Raw genomic sequence first — 24,236 nt, 5'->3', positions numbered from 1 at the left:
CACACTACGCCGCCAGGGACTCAAATCCTGCAGTGCCAGACGTGTCCCCCTGCTTAAGCCAGTACATGTCCAGGCCCGTCTGAAGTTTGCTAGAGTGCATTTGGATGATCCAGAAGAGGATTAAGAGAATGTCATATGGTCAGATGAAACCAAAATATAACTTTTTGGTAAAAACTCAACTCGTCGTGATTGGAGGACAAAGAATGCTGAGTTGCATCCAAAGAACACCATACCTACTGTGAAGCATGGGGGTGGAAACATCATGCTTTGGGGCTGTTTTTCTGCAAAGGGACCAGGACGACTGATCCGTGTAAAGGAAAGAATGAATGAATGGGGCCATGGATCGTGAGATTTTGAGTGAAAACCTCCTTCCATCAGCAAGGGCATTGAAGATTAAACGTGGCTGGGTCTTTCAGCATGACAATGATCCCAAACACACCGCCCGGGCAACGAAGGAGTGGCTTCGTAAGAAGCATTTCAAGGTCCTGGAGTGGCCTAGCCAGTCTCCAGATCTCAACCCCATAGAAATTCTTTGGAGGGAGTTGAAAGTCCTTGTTGCCCATCGACAGCCCCAAAACATCACTGCTCTAGAGGAGATCTGCATGGAGGAATGGACCAAAATACCAGCAACAGTGTGTGAAAACCTTGTGAAGACTTACAGAAAACGTTTGACCTGTGTCATTGCCAACAAAGGGTATATAACAAAGTATTGAGAAACTTTTGTTATTGACCAAATACTTATTTTCCACCATAATTTGCAAATACATTCATTAAAAATCCTACAATGTGATTTTCTGGATTTTTTTTTTCATTTTGTCTGTCATAGTTGACGTGTACCTATGATGAAAATTACAGGCCTCTCTCATCTTTTTAAGTGGGAGAACATGCACAATTGGTGGCTAAATACTTTTTTCCCCCACTGTATCTGTCAGGAAGTTAAAGCTTGGTCGTAAATGGGTCTTCCAAATGGACAATGACCCCAAGCATACTTCCAAAGTTGTGGCAAAATAGCTTAAGGACAACAAAGTCAAGGTATTGGAGTGGCCATCACAAAGCCTAGACCTCAATCCTATAGAAAATTTGTTGGCAGAACTGAAAAAGCGTGTGCGAGCAAGGAGGCCTACAAACCTGACTCAGTTACACCAGCTCTGTCAGGAGGAATGGGCCAAAATTCACCCAACTTATTGTGGGAAGCTTGAGGAAGGCTACCCGAAACGTTTGACCCAAGTTAAACAATTTAAAGGCAATGCTACCAAATACTAATTGAGTGTATGTAAAATTCTGACCCACCGGGAATGTGATGAAAGAAATAAAAGCTGAAAGAAATAATTATCTCTACTATTATTCTGACATTTCACATTCTTAAAATAAAGTGGTGATCCTAACTGACCTAAGACAGGGAATTTTTACTAGGATTAAATGTCAGGAATTGTGAAAAACTGAGTTTAAATGTATTTGGCTAAGGTGTATGTAAACTTCCGACTTCAACTGTACATTATAGCGCAAGTCTGGAATGGCGTTTTATTTCACACTGGTATCAAACAAAGACTAAGCTAAATTAGGAATTTATTGTTTTGTTATTTGGATAAAGTCCTGAATTAGTCAGTCAGCAGAGAGTTAAAGTGACAGTACAAAATGCAGATCTATGATTTAGACTCAACCTACATGAGTATACTGATCTCATAGTGGGTGCTGTTACAGAGTCTTGCACATCTGGCCTTGGTGGACCTCATCTGTTTACTTGAAGGAAGAGGCTTGAAGAGCGGATTGGCTGTTTTGTATTCTAGGGACACAAGTGAATAGACTGGACCCTGGTTTTATGGACACACTATAGATTGTTTTGCCTGTGCAGTGCAATATTTGTATCGTAGAGTGTCCAATGGCTCCATATTAAGTCATTTGACGTTATTTGTCAGGCAGGCCATATGCATTTTTTGGCACAGGTCAAGGCCAGTGGGCTGATTTAAATGTGTAAAAGGCGCAACTGGCTCATCATCATTAGGTTATAGGTCGTTTACAGCAGGATTTCCTGAACACTGTCCTGTGCCCCCCCTGGGTGGACGTTTAGTTTTTTGCCCTAACACTACACAGTTGATTCAAATAACCAACTCATTATCAAGCTTTGATTATTTGAATCAGCTGTGTAGTGCTATGGTAAAAAACTAATAGTGCACCCAGTGGAGGCCCCAGGACCGAGTTTGGGAAACCCTGGCTTACAGGTATGCCAGTCCATCATTGTTTACATTGTGTCTTAAACTAATCTCACCTATAGGCCTACAGTGTATTTGTACAAATGGCTGTGAAGTATTTGTAGTTAATCATTTTCAGTAATGTTAGTTCATTATATCAGAGCTGTAGCTCCACCCACCGGTGAAGTGGAGCAGAGCATGCTGGGCGATATCCAGCTTAGAGAAGATCAGCTCGAGAAAAGTCAAGTGAGAGAAAGTTCCAGCCATCCTCGTGTTTTCCCAACAGTTAGCTTTCATTGTGTTAGCCAAGGCCGGTGTGCGTCCTTGCTGATATACCACACACACACTTTGGTTGAAGCAAGTTGCCAGACCACTAAGTGCCTTAGCCCATCCATACTACATACAATGTGCTGTGCTGTTCCGTCCCTGTGCATATTCAGCGTTATTAAACCACCTCAACTGGAATCCTACCTGTCTGTCATCTGTGCCCTTACCAGCACACGGGAGCGAACACATAAAGTAGAAACTAACCTAAATAATATACAGTCCACCAAGTCCTCACTTACATTGTGGTCCGTTCGAGCCGGATAAAGGTGCAGCGAGTTACCGGTGAAGCCAAGCCTCACCTTATCCAAGTTATGGTAGCACAGCACAGTATGTACATGGGCAAGAAGACGACCTTCAGCCTCGCATGGAGGGAGCTGCCAAGATGACACCCCTCACTCCACCCAGTCCCTTCCTCTCCAGCCAGGCCAGATGGGACACAACTCCAGATGAGTGGGGGACCTTCAGAGAGTACAGGTCCGTCCTAAACCCCCCATCTGACCCACGAGAGCAGAAGGATGAGCCACAGTAAGCAGAGTAAGGAGCAACATAGAGGTTTGTCCATGGTCTACAACAGTCACTGGGAACACAGGAAGCGACCTACAGAGCATGAGCTAGTGAGTACATCGAGCAAGAGAGAGCCCAGCTGCGGCAGTCCCAGCAAGCTATGCAGGTCAGGCTCACTCAGCTACGTGAGCAACAAGAAGAGATGGTACAGCTCTCCGAGACACTCCGCTCCGTGCTGCCACAGCTCACTTCCCAGTCTATAGCTAGTCTCTCTCCCACTAAGCCAGCCCCTACAGAGCCCTCATCCCGAGGTATCCTTCCAGCAGATAGAGTTCTGCTGGCACCACCACTGCCTGCGTTAGAGCTGGTTGAGCATATGAAACCATCACCCAACGAAGAAGATACGGCTTGCGATGGACAGTACGACAACAGTGAGTGGCCTGACCCCCCCAATGTGGCCTCCAGCATTTGATGAGTCACTACTGCCGTGTCATCAGAGTGACACTCCAAGCCTACAGTGCGGCTACCAAGAGCCTCCTTCAGCAGCTATGAGTTCCCTCAGTCCCGGCGCTCACTCCACCTGTCAGGAGGCTACTCCTCCACCAATGGTCCAGCTAAGAGACATACCTACCTGTCAGCTCCTAGACACTCCCAGTGTGGAGTACCAGCCCGTTGACGGTGCCAGGGTGTGTCTACCCGTCCCTGCCATTGGTTCTCAGTTTGCCCTCAGAATGGGTATCCAGCCTGTTCCTGACAAGGTGTTTCAGTCTGCCACCACGAAGGACCCATCAGTCAACAGTAGCATACCCATCAGTCAACAGTAGCCTGCAGCCAGCCACTGTTCCAGAGTTGCCACCCGATCCTGCTACAGAGCCGAAGTTAATCAACGAGGTGGACTCTTCAGTTGCTCCGGCTACAAAGCATCAGCCAGGAGTAGCCACGGTGGTGCTCCAGACCAACATGGTGCTACAGCCGTCTTCGGTCACAGGGGCTCTGCCTACCCCTGTCCTGGAGCCCAGACCAGCTACCACAGATGGGGCCCAGTCTGCCCCTTCATTTAATTTTTTATTTTTTTACATTTTAGTCATTTAGCAGACGCTCTTATCCAGAGCGACTTACAGTTAGTGAGTGCATACATTTTTTATTTGTTTTTTTCATACTGGCCCCCCGTGGGAATCGAACCCACAACCCTGGCGTTGCAAACGCCATGCTCTACCAACTGAGCTACATCCCTGCTGGCCATTCCCTCCCCTACCCTGGGCCAATTGTGCGCCGCCCCATGGGTCTCCCGGTCACGGCCAGCTACGACAGAGCCTGGATTCGAACCAGGATCTCTAGTGGCACAGCTAGCACTGCGATGCAGTGCCTTAGACCACTGCGCCACTGATTATGGGGCCGAGCCTACCTCCTGCTCCAGTCTCCTGTCTGTTCCTGCTATAGGAGCTCAGCCTACCCCTGTCAAATCAGACTCACTGTCTGCCAGGCATGAGGAGCAGCCTTCTCCACCCACGAGGGCCCAGCCTGCTTCCGTCATAGTAGACCCAATGCCTCCTACCCGGGCAGCCCAGCTGGACCTGAAAGTACAACCTGGCCCTGTCTTCAGATCACCAGCTCTTGCAACAGAGAGCCATCGTGTTGCAGCCACAGGCCCACAGACCGCCGTTGATGCAGATCATCAGCCAGCATCTCCCTGGTTGCCACCAGCCGCAGCCCAGGGATCCACAGCCCCTGTCCCAATATCGCTGCCACCAGCTGCAGCCCAGGGGCAACCACCTGGCTTTACACTAGGAGTCATCCCTTTTTCAGTTAGGGGGGCTTCACCAGAAGCCAACGACAAGCCCCCACCAGCTCCTGATGAGGAGCCCAGTTCATCTCTAGCCACGGGCCCTCCACTTGGCCCTGTCTTCCAGACACCGGCTGCCCATGCAGTGCGGTTCATACTTACCTCAGCACAAACAGACCAGCCCAGCTCTGTTGGGGAGCCCCCACCTGGTCTTGAGTGGGAGCCCACCAGGGCTTCCTCTACGGGGGCCGCTTCAGCCTCCACCCAGAGTTCCCATCCAGTCCTCGCCAGCAAGGTCCTCTCCGATCCTGTGGGGGAGCCTCAGCTTGCTCCTCGTCGGAGACCTTCAGCGACGCCTCCTAAGAGGCCAGAACTTGACCCTGACTTCTGGGCCCTTCAGGCTTCTGCCCTGCAACCTCCGCTAGTCCCTGCCTGTGATGTCCACCCTGGCTCAGTCGGGGAGCCCCAACCTGCCAGTCGTCGAGAACCCTCTGCAGCTCTAGCCCAGGGTCCACAGTCACACCCTGCCTGGGGAGCTCTGCTGCCTTCTCTGGAGAACGCGCCTGTCCCTGCTGTGAGACCTCAGCTCAGCCCGATTATCAGCTCAGATCTGGCTCCTGACCCTAAGACTCAGTTTCCCCTCGTCTGGAGGTCCTGATCCGGTTGGGGAGTCTCCGCCAGAGCCAGAGCCCTTTACGCTGTCCGCCATAGAGCTATTACCTGGCCCTGCTCTAGGGATCAAGCCAGCTCCTGCCAATGGTGCCCAGAGCGCTCCCTCTTTCGAGTCTCAGACTGTGTCAGCCCCAGAGACTGTTTCCTCTGATAAGTTTGCCCCTAGTACAGATTTCCTGCTGGTAGCCCCAACAGCCTCTGATAGTCAGTTGCTGGAGACCTGTTGGACCATGTAATAGGACCTGTCTGCCAGCCTTTACTTGCCACAGTGTCCTGCACTTGGTTATTAGTCAGGCCATGTTGCCAGGCCTTTAGGTGCCCCTGTCCTTAGCTCCCCAGTCACCAGACACTCAGGTGCCCTATTAACTAATCAGTCAGGTGTTTCCCCTAATTTCCTGCCAGCTGACACCCTAGTAGTTTGGACTGTTTCCTGCTGTTAGAACAAAGCAGTGTTCCATCAGTTACATTCACCCCTCTCCCATGAGGACATTCTCACCACAGTGTGCCCCTGATGGACTAAGTGTTCCTGCCCAGCTGTTACGGACAGCAGCTCTTCTACTCCACAAGAGCAGATAACCCTTTGCATAATTTAAGTACTGGACTAGAGTTTATTTGTTATTAGTGGTTATGCCTAGCGAGGCCCTCTATTGATGGGGCGGCTAGACACCCATGTCTGTTAAGTTTGGGTATGATATGTAAGTAAGAGTTAAGTAAGAGTTAAGATAGTCAAGTGAAGTATTGAGCCTTTCTTAGGAGTGAATTAACATAGTGAATTCAGGGGCGGCTGTACAAAAGGCTGTGAAGTATTTGTAGTTAATCATATCAGTAATGCTAGTTCATTATATCAGCGCTGTAGCTCCGCCCACCGGTGAAGTGGAGCAGAGCATGCTGGGCGATCTCCAGCTTAGAGAAGATCAGCTCGAGAGAAGTCAAGTGAGAGAAAGTTCCAGCCATCCTCGTGTTTTTCCAACAGTTAGCTTTCATTGTGTTAGCCAAGGCCAGTGTGCGTCCTTGTTGATATACCACACACACACACACACACACACACAAACACACACACACTTTGGTTGAAGCAAGTTGCCAGACCACTAAGTGCCTTAGACCATCCATACTACATACAATGTGTTGTGCTGTTCCGTGCCTGTGCATATTCAGCGTTATTAAACCACCTCAACTGGAATCTTACCTGTCTGTCATCTGTCGGGAGCACACGGGAGCGAACACATAAAGTAAAACTTAACCTAAAGAATATACAGTCCACCAAGTCCTCACTTACAGTATTGTACTGCAGTGAATGGAGTGGGTGAAGTAGAAAGTGTTGCTGGGTATTTACACCTCAGTCCCCCATAAAATAACACCATATATAGATTCTACAGACCATGGTGAGTTATCCCAACGCCACTTTTACTTTGGCACCTTTAATAGTTTTCTGTCTATAAGTAAATATGTAATTTATAGGCCTGTAGTGTATTGCATTGGGACCGATGGAGTGGGTGGAGTAGAAAGTGTTGCTGGGCATATAGACCTCAGTCCTCCATGAAATTAAACCATATATATACATTCTACAGACCCTAGTGAGTAATCCCAACCCCACTTTTACGTAGGCACCTAGAATAGTTCTCTCTATAAGCCAATATGTATTTCATATACAGTGTATTGTGTCGGGGGCATTTATTTGACCTTGGAACAAATTTTAAAACCCACATTTAATGCAAATGTCACGTAAATATTAAAACATGAATCATTATTAATGTTTAGACAATTATTTTCCATATATCATGAATAAATACAGGTTCATGACACTTTTATACTATTACGTGGGTAACATTTATTTTTAAAATTTCCGAAATTCTGTGACCCGGAAATACTTTTGTAGTGTTGGTGACGAAAGGCTGGTAGCACAGAAGAAGAAACTGGAGCTACAGAGCTAGCAAGCTACTTGTTTTAGCCCACTATTTATGTTTAATCACTTCGTCCAACTTAGTCGTTGTCGAAATTTGAAGTGAACGTGATTCAATATATCCAATATACATCGCATGAGACTGTATTTATCGACTTTTAGTGCTCGCGAGCCAATCGTCCAAAGATGTCGGGTCGCCTTGAGTTCCAGACACAGCTAGCTTCCATTATGGAGGTATTGGCCAATGCAGCCGTGGCAGAAATCTGCAAACTGGTAGACGACGACTATGCGGTTGTAAGTTTGCAAATGTCACAATGCCAAAGGGAGAACAAAGGTTTGAAGCGAAAGCTGAATCTTCTCGAGCTGAAGATGGCCCGTGGTTACGCCGAGCGAAGGCTACGGGAAAGCGCAATGAACAGCCGACCCAACAGCAGAGTTCATATCAACACCAATGACAAATTCAGAGAGTCGTCTTTATCAGCTGGTAAGAAGACTGTCAGTAATACCATACCATCTTAAATACTAGTTTATTTGATTACCCTGCTGATTAAAATAAAATAAAAACACCACTGGAAAATAGGGCAGGCTGACATGGCCAAAATATCGTAGAACGGTGTTTTAATTTTTGACGATATTTGACGGTTCTGAATAATACGTTCTAAATATGCTTTATAGGTAGTGCATTAAAAACTTAAATGGTTTTAATGGGCTTTTTCCATTCTGATTGCTTTATACTGTTCAATCAAACTTCAGCCAAAAATAATAGGTGGACAAAACTGACAGTAAAGTAGTCCTTTTTGTAGAACATTACATAGAAATCAAAGTCCTATTTTGTAGCCTCAAACTCTGGTACTGTTTCTATTTGCATAGTTATTTGTTCACTTCCAGCATTCATTTCCAGCATTTTCATCAATTTCTTCATTTCCTGCAATCATTTTATCATTTGCACACTAACGTTTCTGTTAAAGTTTCCTTTATGACAATAATTATTCTCCTCTTTCACTGTATTTTCGGCTTTAATTGCAGTTCTTACTTTCGCCACTAGGGGCAGTCGGCCGAATTCCGGGGCTCTATTTGGCAAGCTTGCCTTCGGTCATGTCTAGATGGGATACAGCTTTTGTCAAATTGATGTGAAAAGTTGTTTTTTTTTGCATTTTAGCTAACCCTATCCCAGGGGTCTCCAACAGGTAGATGATAGATCTCAAGCTACCAGTAGCTCACAGCCCGACGAGTAGTTCGCTAAACAATTCTGAAAGTGCATGCATTTTTTTCATGTTCCATAGTAAACTGTCAAACATAAAGCTCCTCCCGGCTACTATCCAATCAAAGCTACATTATCCAACCCCTGGTTAGCCACTATTGGCATAAAAAGCCAAACGTAACACAATATCTGCCAATTGATTTCCAGCAGTATTGCTCGTCTGTCTGTTTGGTGCACGCATTTGTCTATCACTCCGTAAGTAGCCAGTTAGTGATGCTAGTCATGATGACCATCTTGTGGGTAGACAAAGACTTTCCCAAAAATCTTCTCAATTAATGTTAACTGCAAAGTAGGCTTAACTGACAGAAATATATCATGATTATTTGTATCAATCGGGTGGGCATTTTTGCAAACTCTGTCATGACGTGCTGCAGCAGTAGGCCTAACATCGCTGTGGTCCTCTGTAGCTCAGCTGGTAGAGCACGGCGCTTGTAACGCCAAGGTAGTGGGTTCGATCCCCGGGACCACCCATACATCAAAAAAAAAAATGTATGCACGCATGACTGTAAGTCGCTTGGGATAAAAGCGTCTGCTAAATGGCATATTATTATTATTATTATCGCTAGACCGACACATTCCTCTTTGTCTAAATGCGCAATTAAAAGGGTATTGCACTCAAATCAAAATGTGTTCGTTTTTTTCCCCAGACCTCAAAATTGTTATTCTGATGGGATTTAAGCATTGACATGGATTCAGAACATCAGTTTCTCTATGAATAATTGTACTATTGAGAAAAATATACTTTTATGGGGCCTTATTGCTTGTTTATTTAAGCAATAAGGCCTGAGGGTCTGTGGCATATGGCGGATATACCACAGCTAAGGGCTGTTCTTATGCACGACCCAATGCGGAGTACAGCCCTTAGCCGTGATATATTGGTAATATACCACAAACCCCCCGAGGTGCCTTATTGCTATTATAAACTGGTTACCAACATAATTAGAAGAGTAAAAATAAATGTTTTGTCATACCAGTGGAATACGGTCTGATATACCACGGCTTTCAGGCAATCAGCATTCAGGGCTCGACCCATTATTTTACAAGGTATGTTGACCGAAAACACATCTCTTGTACACCAAGGATCCGGGGTTGCAGGGTAGAGGGGAAGTGAAAAATGTGCCAATTTGAAAGCTAAAAAAAAAAGGTTGGAGACCCCTGCCCTAACCCTTTTCCTAACCTTAACCTAATTCTCCTAACCTGCTATGTTAATTCTCCTAACCTGCTGCGTAATTTCTCCTAAACATTTTGACAAGCTGTATCCTTTCTAGACAAAACCCTTGCCCTCCCGTAGTTGTTGACTTGTGCTAGAAAGTTAGTTAGCTAGCAGTTATTGCCATCATTTTTTCCAGTCACTACTGAATTATTTTATGTAATAAATCAAACATTAAAATAGCGTTATAGAAGTTCAAGTCAAAATCCAAACTGGTCCGTGAATGAATACCGGTATATCATTTTGACGGTTTACCGCCAAGCCCTATGGGAAAACCATAAAAACGTGTGTAATATTGACAGCTTTTTCCCCCATTGGGGCCACCTACACTGAGTGTACAAAACAGAAACACCTTCGTAATATAGAGTTGCACCCCCTTTTGCCCTCAGAACAGCCTCAATTCGTCAGGGCATGGACTCTACAAGGTGTCAAAAGCGTTCCACAGGGATGCTGGCCCATGTTGACTCCAATGCTTCCCACAGTTGTCAAGTCGGCTGGTAGTGGATCTCTACTCCAACTAGCTTGTTCCATCTTATTCCACAGATGCTCAATTTAACTGAGAGCCGGTGACTGGGCAGGCCACTGCAGTAAGCTGAATTCATTCCTGGACAATCCTAGCCTTGTGGCATGGGGCATTATCCTGCTAGAAAAAAATCTATTCGCAGATGGATACACTGCTGCCATGAAGGGATGCACCTGATTAGCAACGATGTTCAGATATCCTGTGGTATTCAAACGTTGCTCCACTTTTATCAAGGGGTCCAATGTGTGCCATGAAAACACACCCTACACCACCCCCACAAGCCTGCAATGTTGACACGCGGCATGATGGATGCATGCACTCGTGGTTTTCTCCGTACCCTAGTCCTCCCCTCAGTGTGAAACAGAAGGAACCGGGATTCATCAGACCAGGCAATGTTTTTCCAATTCTCTAGTGTTTTCGTTCCTTAACCCACTGCAACCGCAGTTTCTTGTTTTTTGCTGAAAGAAGTGGAACTCTGTAAGGTCGTCAGCTGCCATACCCCATTTGTGTCACGGACTAACGAGTTGTGCAATCTTTTATTGGTCTTTGGGCACCAGTGTTGTAACTGTAGCCCGTCTGTTGTTCTGCACAATTCGTGTCAGCCTTCTTTGTCCTCTTTCATCAATGGCCTGCCGTTGGCTGGATGTCCTTTGGATGGTGGACCATTCTTGATACACACTGGAAACTGTTGAGTGTGAAAAACCCAGCAGCGTTGCAGTTCTTGACACACTCAAACCGTTGCGCCTGGCATCTACTACCATACCCCGTTCAAAGGCACTTAAATATTTTGTCTTGCCCATTCATCTTCTGAATGACACACATACACAATCCATGTCTCAATTGTCTGAAGGCTTACAAAAAATCCTTCTTTAACCTGTCTCCTCTCCTTCATCTACCCTGATTTGAAGTGATTTAACAGGTGACATCAATAAGGGATCATAGTTTTCACCTGGATTAACCTGGTCAGTCTGTCATGGAAAGAGCATGTGTTCCTAATGTTTTGTACACTCACTGTATACAGTCATTGGGATCCACCTTTTTTGGGGGGTTATTAAAATCTGACAAAGCTCATCTAGGCCAATGTTACCTCGTCAACCTGCAATTTTTTTAATCAGTAATTTTTAATCATTTTTTTTATTATAGGTGGTGTCTACGACATACAACTGGATCCCATGGGGATGTGGTCAGGAGGACCTGTAGCCAATAATGATCACAACAACAGCTCCCAGATGCATTCCAATCCCATCCGAGACAAGGTAAATTCAAGAAACCAATCCTGTAATGCTGGTTGTCAATGTCTTACACAGTTCAAGAAAACAAATATACTTGGTGGCTAACCGTTATATTTCATTATAGCATAGTCCTACAGTACACAATGGCCCATTTTGAACCATTTTGGGCACTTGGCAGCGTCTGTCACCAGTAGGTCATCATCAACCATGTTGTGGTGTATATTTATGCAGTTAATTCCTGACCTTTCTATCTTCCAGTCGCCAGATCTGCAGCTTGTGGAGCCTGAGTCTCTTCTGGTCAAAGAGGAGAGGATGGAGGATCCCCTTGGAGACGCAGAGGCAGACGACGTAACACTGATCGGAGAGGACGGTTAGTGTGTTAGTCCGTCTCAAGTTTGGTTGCTGTGTTGCAGATACTGTAATTACTCACCCCATGCATTTGATCAACATCAAGACTCCATTCTCACACTAGTCAACCTTGCCATAACTTTGACTTGAGTTAGCTCAACCATTAACCTGCTCTCATTCCCTTCCTCTCTCCTCCAGGAGTGGTGGAGTGTGGACCTCGTGGAGGCAGAGGTAGAACCGGCGCTGAGGACACCCCATCCCATCCACCCACTTCAGCCCATGGCCCAGAGCAGCTCAGCCAGCCTCAGCACCCCGAGCAGCAGCAGCAGGGCCCCAGGAACAGGCACCGTGTGGAGGTCAGTGGCTCGGCACCTCTCCTTAAGTCTGACAGTGAACCCCAACACGCAGGACTGCTGCACCAACCCCACCCTGCTGAGTTTGATATGTTCGGTGGTGATGACGACAGAGGGGATGTTCTAGGGCCGCTGGGCTCGTTCTTTAATGAGAGCAACCAGGCAGAGACGGCCGGGGCCGGGCAGCCATCTTGTTCGTACAGCACAGTCGCTGAGGCCGCCGCGTCGTTTCAGTCCAGGCACCGCCGTCAACTTTCACTTCCTGCTTCGGTCACCATCCACCGCCATCTCCCGGGGAAACGAGAGGAGGTTCTGAACGTCGACGAGGAGGAGGAGGAGGAAGGGAAGGAGCCTCCGGAGAAGTGGGGCCGCGACAGTGGAATGTCTGCAATGTTTGGGGGAGGAGGCAGGTTCCAGGGTAACCATGGCAGCATGGCCGCCCCATCACAATCTCGCTCCATCAATGACATTGCAATGCCGTCGACTTCCGACGCAAACGGGTGGGCACACGGCGGCGGGGGCAGAAACACTGGCGGCGGCAACACTGGCTTCCCCCTGACGAGGGACGGCAAGGTCCCCCACAGGACCAGTGCCCGGGAGAAACTGTTCATCTGCAACTTCTGCGGCAAGGCGTTCAACCGGCCCAAGAAAGTGGAGATCCACCTGAGGACCCACACAGGGGAGAGACCATTCAGATGCAACACCTGTGGGAAGATGTTCTCTGAGGCTGGCAACCTGAAGAAGCACCAGAGGGTCCATACAGGGGAGAAACCCTTCCACTGTGAGCTCTGTGGAAAAGGATTCGCCTGGATACGCAACCTCAAGACCCATCATGAGAGGAACCATCCAGACGTATATCCCCCGGACATGAACAGGGACATGAGCCCTAGTTTTATCTCACCTGGACTACTGCCCAGTCATATGGTCAAGTGCCACAAAGAAGAACATAGGCAAATTACAGTTGGCCCAGAACAGAGCAGTATGGCTGGCCCTTAAATGTACACTGAGGTCTAATATCAATAACATGCATGTCAATCTCTCCTGGCTCAAAGTACAGGAGAGATTGACTGCATCACTACTTGTCTTTGTGAGAGGTATTGACATGTTGAAAGCACCAAACTGTCTTGTTCAGACAGCTAACACAGCTCAGACAGCCAAACATACCCCACAAGACATGCCACCAGGGGTCTCTTCACAGTCCCTAGTCCAGAACAGACTCTGGGAAACACACAGTACTACATAGAGCTATGACTACATGGAACGCTCTTCCACATCAAGTAACTCAAGCGAGCAGTAAAATCCGATAAGAAAAACCCAGATAAAACAACACCTTATGGCACAATGCGGACTGTGAAGAGACACGCGCATACGCTAACACATGCACTCTACACACACACATACATTGTAATATTGAGTATTGTAGTGGTGTAATGTGTTGTATGATGTATTGTTTTATTTTTTGTGATTTGAATCCTGTTTGGACCCCCCTGGGCAGCAGCTAGTGGGGATCCTAATATATACGAATACAAAATTAGCTTCACCTAACGGCAGGGGCAGGGCCCCAACTTACTCATTTAGTTTTCCTTCTCATCTTAAGCTAATCAAGTTTCCACTGTGTTTTAGAAACCAGCCTAATGTTTCTAGCCAGGAGGACGCAACCTTATGATTAAAAATGAATCAGGGGTGACCTACCATCTGGCGAACTAACAGACCAACAACTAAACACTGCTCTAGGGCCAGTCATCATGAATCACAACTCACTAGAGTCAGAGCCCCGATAGATGGGTACGCATGCAAATGTTCTGGGGCATGACGGGTTGTTTTGATTATGTACATAAGACATTTCATATCAGTTGACTAAGGGAGGGTGAATATCTGGTCCAAAATAAGCTACCGATAAGGTATTCATGGTAAATGTCAACCTTAAAGTGTCAATCTGGAGTGGATGATGCTGGTTAGTTTTGTGTACATATTTAAAACAGTACTGTATATCTAATGCTAAGGGAATATTTTACATTGGACAAATTAACTTTGTAAATAAGGCCCAGCGGCCCCAATAAGTTTATGAATGAGTGGCAGTTTGTTAAAGTAAATCACTTTTCTCCTAAAGAATCAGCATGTATTACAATGCCTCTTCTATGTTTTTTTGATTTTCTACATATGGAACTATTATGAATAAAATACATTCCTTACACTGAGGTTTCTGTCATTATTGAAATTAATAGTCAATGGTGCTTTATATGGCAGACAAAGGAAAGCTGAAGGGATTCAAATGACTAACCAATAAGAAAAGCTGTACTGGAGTTACTTGAAAGTCTGTCACACAGAAATATCTCCCACCACCTGCAAGAACACTCATAAATAGTCAATATTTGTTTAATCCTTATTTAGCAAGACACAAGTTTGTTAATCTTCCAAGAAGTTCTTAATGTCACTTAATCTTTGTGAAATAAATTATATATATATCAAATCACTCAAACCCATAAGGTCACTATAACCACAATATTTAATTGGACAGGTCCAATAATGAGGTTCTGAGTAACAGACATCTATTAACTAATCAAATGATGCAACAAGATGCATATAAAATATCAGTAAACATCTTATATAGCTACATAACATACTTGTTGCATACATGTAAGATATACACAATTTGTAATCATTGGTCCGAATATTTATTCCAGTCACAGTTGTGTGATTTAGAAATGAATATGATTCATTGCATAATAGTAATTGTGATATCTAATTCCTGGTCCATCCCTGTGTTTCCAGTCTGCAGCAGTGGAGGACAGAGACCCTGACATCGTGCTGATCAAGGTGGAGGATCTGGACCCACAGGGAGGAGGACTCAGCATCCAGGAGGGTGAGTGGAGACTACAGGGGTGGAAGGCAGTGTGTGGTGAAAGTGGGTAGTGGTGCTAACAGCAGGGCTTGGTAATCAAGGGGTTAGACTTATTAGGATCTGACACAAGGCTAGTTAGATCCCATGTAAAGACTACGCTGTTGCAGACATCCCTGCCTGTTATAGAGCTTTGAAAACATGTTATAATGGCATTGACATTCCCCAAGTTTAGCTCCATGGTGAGATCGCCCATTGATTTCAACACCAGCCAGTGGTGTGATTGTGACGCTGTATTCTCTTCTCCAGGGCTGGAGGAGTCGACCAGAGACAACTACAGAGGAGGAGCATTACCCCTGGAGGCCACCCACCACACCTCACCCTCAGACCACACCCACCACCACCCCGGGACGACCAGGCACCACACCACGGAGGTCAGCTATGGCCGTGTGTCGTACGAGAACCACCCCCTTCCACTGTGGACGAATGGGGGCAGTGGTGGTTCTGGTGACACTAGCGTCCCAGGGCCGTCCTCCCTCAACCTCTCCTACCCAGCAGGCCCAGGCATGCTGATCATGGGAGGGAGGATGGGGCCTGCTGGCTCAGAGATGGGTCAGCACAGGGGCTTCACTGTAGAAGGCTCCGGAAGCTTCTCCGGTTCTATGGGTTGTAGAGAGGGGTCAGAGATGGCTGGTTATGAGATTGCAGAGGCACAGGGGGGTCAGGATATGTACAAAAGCGGGAGGAAGAAAGCGGTGAGGAAGAAAGCGTACCTCTGCAAGTTCTGTGGTAAAGGGTTCTCCTCCCCGGCCAATCTAGAACCGCACCTTAGAACCCACACGGGCGAACGGCCGTTTGGGTGCACGGTGTGCGGGAAGCACTTCTCTCAGTACTGGAACCTTAAGATCCACAAGAATGTTCACACGGGGGAGAGGCCATACCCCTGCGCGCTCTGTGGGGAACGCTTTGCCGATCCTAGCAACCTAAAGAAACACCAGAAACGACATCATCCTCAGCAGTAGTAGTACTAGATGGGACAGGGATATAATATCAACCATCTATTACAATATGAGGAGGGCCAGGTTTTTCCTGAAAGCTCAGATGGTTATAGATTTCAACTAGGACCAAGTGTTGTCCCTGATCACATGACCTGACCAGAAACAACTCTGATAGTTATAGGATAAAACTAGGACCCAGAGTTTTTCCTCTGGTCAGGTCACATGATCAGGAATCTCTTGGCCTTGAATCTAGACCCTATATTAGAATTAGTAAAGGGGCTTAGGGAAGGGTTGTTGGTGGAGTCTTAATCTCTCGTGGGAAGATGCACGTGCATTTGAAGCAATTACGCAAAGATTTTAAGTTTGGGTGTCCGAGATTAGTGTAGTCTGGGTAATTTTGTCTTAGCTGGTGATGGTAATAAGCATATTTATTTGTTTTCTATTCATAAAGTTGTATGAAAATTATACTATGTGGTGAGAATAGTGCATGTTTGATCAAATCCATTTAGAAGATAGATGATTCCCCTTATACAGTGGGGAGAACAAGTATTTGATACACTGCCGATTTTGCATGTTTTCCTACTTACAAAGCATGTAGAGGTCTGTAATTTGTATCATAGATACACTTCAACTGTGAGAGACGGAATCTAAAACAAAAATCCCACTCTAAAACAAAAATCCCAAGATGCTTCTTACGGAGCCACTCCTTAGTTGCCCTGGCTGTGTGTTTCGGGTCGTTGTCATGCTGGAAGACCCAGCCATCTTCAATGCTCTTACTGAGGGAAGGAGGTTGTTGGCCAAGATCACGCGATACATGGCCCCATCCATCCTCCCCTCAATACGGTGCAGTCGTCCTGTCCCCTTTGCAGAAAAGCATCCCCAAAGAATGATGTTTCCACCTCCATGCTTCACGGTTGGGATGGTGTTCTTGGGGTTGTACTCATCCTTCTTCTTCCTCCAAACACGGCGAGTGGAGTTTAGACCAAAAAGCTATATTTTTGTCTCATCAGACCACATGACCTTCTCCCATTCCTCCTCTGGATCATCCAGATGGTCATTGGCAGGGGGACCTTGCGTGCGCTGCAGGATTTTAATCCATGACGGCGTAGTGTGTTACTAATGGTTTTCTTTGAGACGGTGGTCCCAGCTCTCTTCAGGTCATTGACCAGGTCCTGCCGTATAGTTCTGGGCTGATCCCTCACCTTCCTCATGATCATTGATGCCCCACGAGGTGAGATCTTGCATGGAGCCCCAGACCGAGGGTGATTGACCGTCATCTTGAACTTCTTCCATTTTCTAATAATTGCGCCAACAGTTGTTGCCTTCTCACCAAGCTGCTTGCCTATTGTCCTGTAGCCCATCCCAGCCTTGTGCAGGTCTACAATTTTATCCCTGATGTCCTTACACAGCTCTCTGGTCTTGGCCATTGTGGAGAGGTTGGAGTCTGTTTGATTGAGTGTGTGGACAGGTGTCTTTTATACAGGTAACGAGTTCAAACAGGTGTAGTTAATACAGGTAATGAGTGGAGAACAGGAGGGCTTTTTAAAGAAAAACTAACAGGTCTGTGAGAGCCGGAATTCTTACTGGTTGGTAGGTGATCAAATACTTATGTCATGCAATAAAATGCAAATTAATTACTTAAAAATCATACAATGTGATTTTCTGGATTTTTGTTTTAGATTCCGTCTCTCACAGTTGAAGTGTACCTATGATAAAAATTACAGACCTCTACATGCTTTGTAAGTAGAAAAACCTGCAAAATCGGCAGTGTATCAAATACTTGTTCTCCCCACTGTAACACCAAGGTATAGGTTCAACATACAACAAAAACCAGTAAATGGGTTGAAGTAACCATATTTGTTAGCAGTAAACTTGTAAATATCTTGTTGGGTGATGGTACTATTTTCTATTTTGAGTCCAAAATACTCTACGCTTATAGGGATAAGTCTATTGTGTCACAATTCTGTGAAACTTTGATCGATGTCCTTATCTTGTAATGTTAAAAGAAGATTAAAATGTTTCTTTGCAAAAACGATGAATGAATTAATGTGGTTATTAACATTACATTACTCCATCACAGGACATTCAATTTCCTCAACTGTGACACAATATCAATATCTTAAAGAGCATTCATCACATCCACAATCTATGCCTAAAATGGGAATAAAATAATTATCACTTAAAGATATTCTCCGGTACTTTTGTATACTTTTTAGCCAGTAGTTCTGAAAGTAACACCCACGAGCCAAAAGTGGTCCTGGAAAATTGCGTTCTACATCACAAATGTGCAGATGTGTGCACCACCTCACTGCTCTCTCTCTACTTTGTGCGCGTCTTGCTAGCTTTCACTCAAATGGCAAGGGGCTGAAGCTTATTGGTTGAAACTCGAATTGCTAGGGGGCTGGCCCACGTGGTAGTAAATGTAGGGAAAATGGCGCCACACAGCTTCCAGAAAACAGTCGCTTTCAAACTAGGGATTTCGTGGCTAATTGAGGTAAGACAGTAATTCTGATCATAGATTATGCATGTATGAGCCACACATTGACACATCCAGCCCAAAGCGGGAGGTTTAAAAAATACTATATACTCACCAGTACCGGAGCATGTCTTTAACAAATGTACTAGTTTTAAGAAATTATTATTTATAGCATGGAAGTCAAAATGGTGAATTAGATTTTCCTAAATATATGTTTGATTTACAGTACACGGAGTATACAAAACATTAGGAACACCTGCTCTTTCCATGACAGACTGACCAGGTGAAAGCTATGATCCCTTATGGTTGACACTTGTCAAATCCACTTCCATCAGTGTAGCTGAAGGGGAGGAGATAGGTTAAAGAATGATTTTTCGCCATGAGACAATTGAGACATGGATTGTGTATGTGTGCCATTCAGAGGGTGAATGCCACAGGAATGGATATCTGAACATCATTACCAGTCAGGCGCATCCTTTCATAGCAGCAATGTATCCATCTGCAAATTGAGTTTTTCAGCAGGATAATGCCGCATGCCACAAGGCTAGGATTGTCCAGGAATGGTTCCACGAACATGACAGTGAATTCAATTTACTGCCCAGTCACCAGATTTCAATCCAATTGAGCGTCTGTGGGATGGGATGTAACAAGCTATTTGGAGTAGAGATCCACTACCAGCCAACTTGACACAACTGTGGGAAGCATTGGAGTCAACATGGGACAGCATCCTTGTGGAATGCTTTCCACACCTTGTAGAGTCCATGCCCTGATGAATTCAGGCTGTTCTGAAGGCAAAAGCGGGTCCAACAGAATATTACAGTAATTACAGTAACCTCTAAATCAAATCCAATTTTATTGGTCATGTACACATATTTAGCAGATGTTTTTGCGGGTGTAGCGAAATGCTTATGTTTCTAGCTCCAACAGTACAGTAATACCTGACGATACAAAGCAATACATGTACAATTCTGAAAAAGAAAGGGATTATGAAATATATAAATATTAGAACTAGCAATGTCAGAGTCCGGAATATAAATATTTATGTATATGATGGTGTGTATACAGTCGTGGTCAAAAGTTTTGAGAATGACACAAGTATTGGTCTTCACAAAGTTCGCTGCTTCAGTGTTATGAGATATTTTTGTCAGATGTTATTATGGTATACTGAAGTATAATTACAAGCATTCCATAAGTGTCAAAGGCTTTTATTGACAATTACATTAAGTTTATGCAAAGAGTCAATATTTGCAGTGTTGACCCTTCTTTTTCAAGACCTCTGCAATCCGCCCTGGCATGCTGTCAATTAACTTCTGGGCCACATCCTGACTGATGGCTGCCCATTCTTGCATAATCAATGCTTGGAGTTTGTCTGAATTTGTGGGTTTTTGTTTGTCCACCCGCCTCTTGAGGATCGACCACAAGTTCTCAATGGGATTAAGGTCTGGGGAGTTTCCTGGCCATGGACCCAAAATGTTGATGTTTTGTTCCCCGAGCCACTTAGTTATCACTTTTTCCTTATGGCAAGGTGCTCCATCATGCTGGAAAAGGCATTGGTCGTCACCAAACTGTTCTTGGATGGTTGGGAGAAGTTGCTCTCGGAGGATGTGTTGGTACCATTCTTTATTCATGGCTGTGTTCTTAGGCAAAATTGTGAGTGAGCCCACTCCCTTGGCTGAGAAGCAACCCCACACATGAATGGCCTCAGGATGCTTTACTGTTGGCATGACACAGGACTGATGGTAGCGCTCACCTTGTCTTCTCCGGACAAGGTGTTTTCCGGATGCCCCAAACAATCGGAAAGGGGATTCATCAGAGAAAATCCTGTGTAGCTCAGTTGGTAGAGCATGGTGCTTGCAACACCAGGGTTGTGGGTTCGTTTCCCACGGGGGACCAGTATGAAAAAATGTATGCACTCACTAACTTTAAGTCGCTCTGGATAAGAGCGTCTGCTAAATGACTAAAATGTAAATGTAAAATGACTTTACCCCAGTCCTCAGCAGTCCAATCCCTGTACCTTTTGCAGAATATCAGTCTGTCCCTGATGTTTTTCCTGGAGAGAAGTGGCTTCTTTGCTGCCCTTCTTGACACCAGGCCATCCTCCAAAAGTCTTCGCCTCACTGTGCGTGCAGATGCACTCTCACCTGCCTGCTGCCATTCCTGAGCAAGCTCTGCACTGGTGGTGCCCCGATCCCGCAGCTGAATCAACTTTAGGAGACGGTCCTGGCGCTTGCTGGACTTTCTTGGGCACCCTGAAGCCTTCTTCACAACAATTGAACCTCTCTCCTTGAAGTTCTTGATGATCCGATAAATGGTTGATTCAGGTGCAATCTTACTAGCAGCAATATCCTTGCCTGTGAAGCCCTTTTTGTGCAAAGCAATGATGACGGCACGTGTTTCCTTGCAGGTAACCATGGTTAACAGAGGAAGAACAATGATTTCAAGCACCACCCTCCTTTTAAAGCTTCCAGTCTATTATTCTAACTCAATCAGCATGACAGAGTGATCTCCAGCCTTGTCCTCGTCAACACTCTCACCTGTGTTAACGAGAGAATCACTGACATGATGTCAGCTGGTCCTTTTGTGGCAGGGCTGAAATGCAGTGGAAATGTTTTTGGGGATTAAGTTCATTTTCATGGCAAAGAGGGACTTTGCAATGAATTGCAATTCATCTGATCACTCCTCATGACATTCTGGAGTATATGCAAATTGCCATCATCAAAACTGAGGCAGCAGACTTTGTGAAAATTAGTATTTGTGTCATTCTCAAAACTTTTGACCACGACTGTAGACATTGTGGACAGTATATAAATAGAGAAGGTGTGTACAGCGGTAGTTATATAGGATAGGACTATAATACAGTATATACTTATGAAGTGGGTAAAACAGTATGTAAACATTATTAAAGTGACCAGTGTTCAATGACTATGTACATAGGGCAGCAGTCTCTAAGGTGCAGTGTTGAGTACCGGGTGGTAGCCGGCTAGAGTTCTGGGCAGGGTACTGGGCGAAGGCCGTCTAGTGGTGACTGTTTAACAGTCTGATGGCCTGCAGATAGAAGCTGTTTTTCTGTCTCTCGGCCCCAGCTTTGATGCACCTGTACTGTCTCCACCTTCTAGATGGTAGCGGGGTGAACAGGTCGTGGCTCGGGTGTCTGAGGTCCTTGATGATCTTCTTGGCCTTCCTGTGACACCGGGTGCTGTAGATGTCCTGGAGGGCAGGCAGTGTGCCCCCGGTGATGCGTTGGACTGACCGCTATCTATCTAGAGTTTAGTTCATCTCATAGGCTCTTTCTCCTCTCTTCTTCCTAGTTTGCAGCTCCTGAATCAACTCCATCAACACTAAGACTGGGACAGAACCTGGGAAGTATCACACCAACAGGAGGACCTGACCTGACAGCAGAGTGTAAGTGGAGAATGAAAATAAACCAGGAATGCATGATAACCGTGTCGGCGCCCACCAGACAGCGTCACTCACTTACAATAGTTTACTAAAAGCTATTTTTTTATGAGGAGGGAAACGAGGCTAGTTCAGTCCCCCTTTTAAGTTGAATGCACTAACTGTAAGTCACCGTGGATAAGTGTGTCTGCTAAATCAGGGTTTTCCAAACTCGGTCCTGGGGTCCCCCCTGAGTGCATGTTTTGGGTTTTGCCCTAGCACTACACTAATTAAAATAATCAAAACTTGACGATGAGTTTATTATTTGAATCAGCTGTGCAGTGCTAGGGCAAAAACCAAAACGTGCACCCAGGGGGGGTCCTAGGACCGAGTTTGGGAAACAATAACTAAAATGTAAAAGGCCTCTCTAGCTTATTATCCTTTACCATAACTTTTAACTCAGAATGAGTGTCTTAACTAGTATTTACAATAAACATGCACCTTTTCCATGTTCCTTATCCAGGTACTGTGGAGTCCTCCAGACCCACACTTCCCGCCCCTGCCTCACAAAAAGGTATTGGAACCACCAGTCCCACAGCGAGCCTAGGTAATACAGCCAATGTGCCCAAGGGAGCGCCAGACAACACACCTCCAACCCAGACCACACAACAGCTCAGCAAGCAGAGAGCAGCCAACACGCAAGGCTCTGAGTACTCACTGTTTGAGCTGGAGACCTTCTTCACGCGCTGGGCCCCAGACACATCGGCATCAACAGCGCCCTCCGGTGGTCCCTCGTGCTCCTACACCGACGACACTACAGACACTGACCCAGACTGCCTCATAGTCGACCCAGAGCCTCATCCCCAGCTCCCCTCAGCGACTGTCAGGCCCACAGGGGAGGGTGTGCCTTTCTCTGGGCATCAGGGAGTTCAAGCAGCCACTCTGGGTGTGGGTGGGGCCATCCAGGGGCATCCCACATGGAGCAGGGCAGCCATTTTGAGAGCGTCTCAACAAGCACATCAGCGGCAGCTTCAACGACGCCTCAGAGCACAGCAGCTACAACAGACTCACCCAGAAAACCCAACTACCTCCACCACCAACACTACTAGTACCGGTATGTCTTCCCAATCCCTTCACTCCCTGGTAGGTCTACCACCAGGGAGAGGGGCTACGGCCAAAGGCTTTGCCCACATCGAGGTGACCCTGGCTGGACAGCAGGCAGCCCAGCTGGCCCAGCAGCACTGCGATGTGGCCGGGAGGAGAAAGAGCTACGTGTGCCGAGCCTGCGGTAAGGCCTTCACCGGTCAGTCCAACCTGGAGGCTCACCAGAGGGTACACACAGGGGAGAAGCCGTTCAGGTGTGCCACCTGTGGGAAGATGTTCTCAGAGGCTGGCAACCTGAAGAAGCACCAGAGGGTCCATACAGGGGAGAAACCCTTTGCCTGTAGCCACTGTGGGAAGTGCTTCGCCTGGATATGCAACCTCAAGACTCACCAGCAGTCAGTCTGTGGAGGTGGAGGAGGAGGGGTGTGAGGCATAGAATTAGAATCAGTAGACTGGACGGACATGGTTCTAAAATCTACAATAGAATATTGCTCACACAGACATTAATGGGAATTCATTCTAATTCTATGTTGTGCGAGCAACAACACCCCAAACCTCCAAAACAAACACTACAATACAAAGGAAATGTAAAAGGGATTAGCAGAAAGTTGTCTTTACATGTGACACTTTTTTCCTCTGTTCAACTCCAGATCTTTGTTACAGTAGTTAGAATAAGGGGCTTATAATTTCATGGCCGACACACTACCTTAGGCGATTATTAGATAAAGTATCTTTATTTGAAAGTAAAATGTGGTATTAATATCGAATATCATGTGCGTATTTTCTGAACAAATGTGTTCCAATACATGTATTTTTTATATTATTAAGGTACACCTTTTTTTTTTTTTGCAAGATTTGACATGTACTAAATAATTGTCAATCTGTGTCAGTCATTCAATAGCAAGTAATATAATGTGGCCACAGACAGTGACATCAAAATAAACATATTTTCTTAACACAATAAGGTAGTATTTGGTACTAAATATTCACATCGATTATGAACTATTCTGTGCTTTTGTGAGACCAGCAAGTTTGTTTTAAAAATCCGTTTTTGTTACGGGGACCTACAGTCATTGTGTAATACTAAATGCAACCGCAATGTGGCAAAACGCTACAAGTAATTATATTTCTTTTCAGACTTT

General features: G+C 45.7%; 1 protein-coding gene across 1 annotated transcript; it reads left to right on the top strand.

The window, feature by feature from the left end:
* Window positions 1-7,366: 7,366 nt before the first annotated feature.
* Window positions 7,367-24,041, top strand: si:ch211-89o9.6 (Krueppel-like factor luna). The gene is made up of 8 exons (XM_041867610.2): window positions 7,367-7,859; window positions 11,513-11,625; window positions 11,860-11,971; window positions 12,148-12,305; window positions 15,075-15,165; window positions 15,451-15,575; window positions 21,924-22,017; window positions 22,514-24,041. The coding sequence occupies exons 1-8, from the start codon at window positions 7,562-7,564 to the stop codon at window positions 23,521-23,523; spliced, it is 2,001 nt and encodes a 666-aa protein (XP_041723544.2). The 5' UTR covers window positions 7,367-7,561; the 3' UTR covers window positions 23,524-24,041.
* The last annotated feature ends 195 nt before the right edge of the window (window positions 24,042-24,236 follow it).

Source organism: Coregonus clupeaformis, unplaced genomic scaffold, assembly GCF_020615455.1.
Source record: "Coregonus clupeaformis isolate EN_2021a unplaced genomic scaffold, ASM2061545v1 scaf1044, whole genome shotgun sequence".
In the NCBI taxonomy this organism is placed as follows: Eukaryota; Metazoa; Chordata; class Actinopteri; order Salmoniformes; family Salmonidae; genus Coregonus; species Coregonus clupeaformis.
This window is presented reverse-complemented; position numbering and strand designations above follow the sequence as displayed.

Coding starts and splice junctions, on each gene's coding strand:
- si:ch211-89o9.6 (XM_041867610.2), top strand. CDS start 7,562: ATGTCGGGTCGCCTTGAGTTCCAGACACAGCTAGCTTCCATTATGGAG. Junction 11,972..12,147: donor AACACTGATCGGAGAGGACG/GTTAGTGTGTTA, acceptor TCTCTCCTCCAG/GAGTGGTGGAGTGTGGACCT. Junction 22,018..22,513: donor ACCTGACCTGACAGCAGAGT/GTAAGTGGAGAA, acceptor TTCCTTATCCAG/GTACTGTGGAGTCCTCCAGA.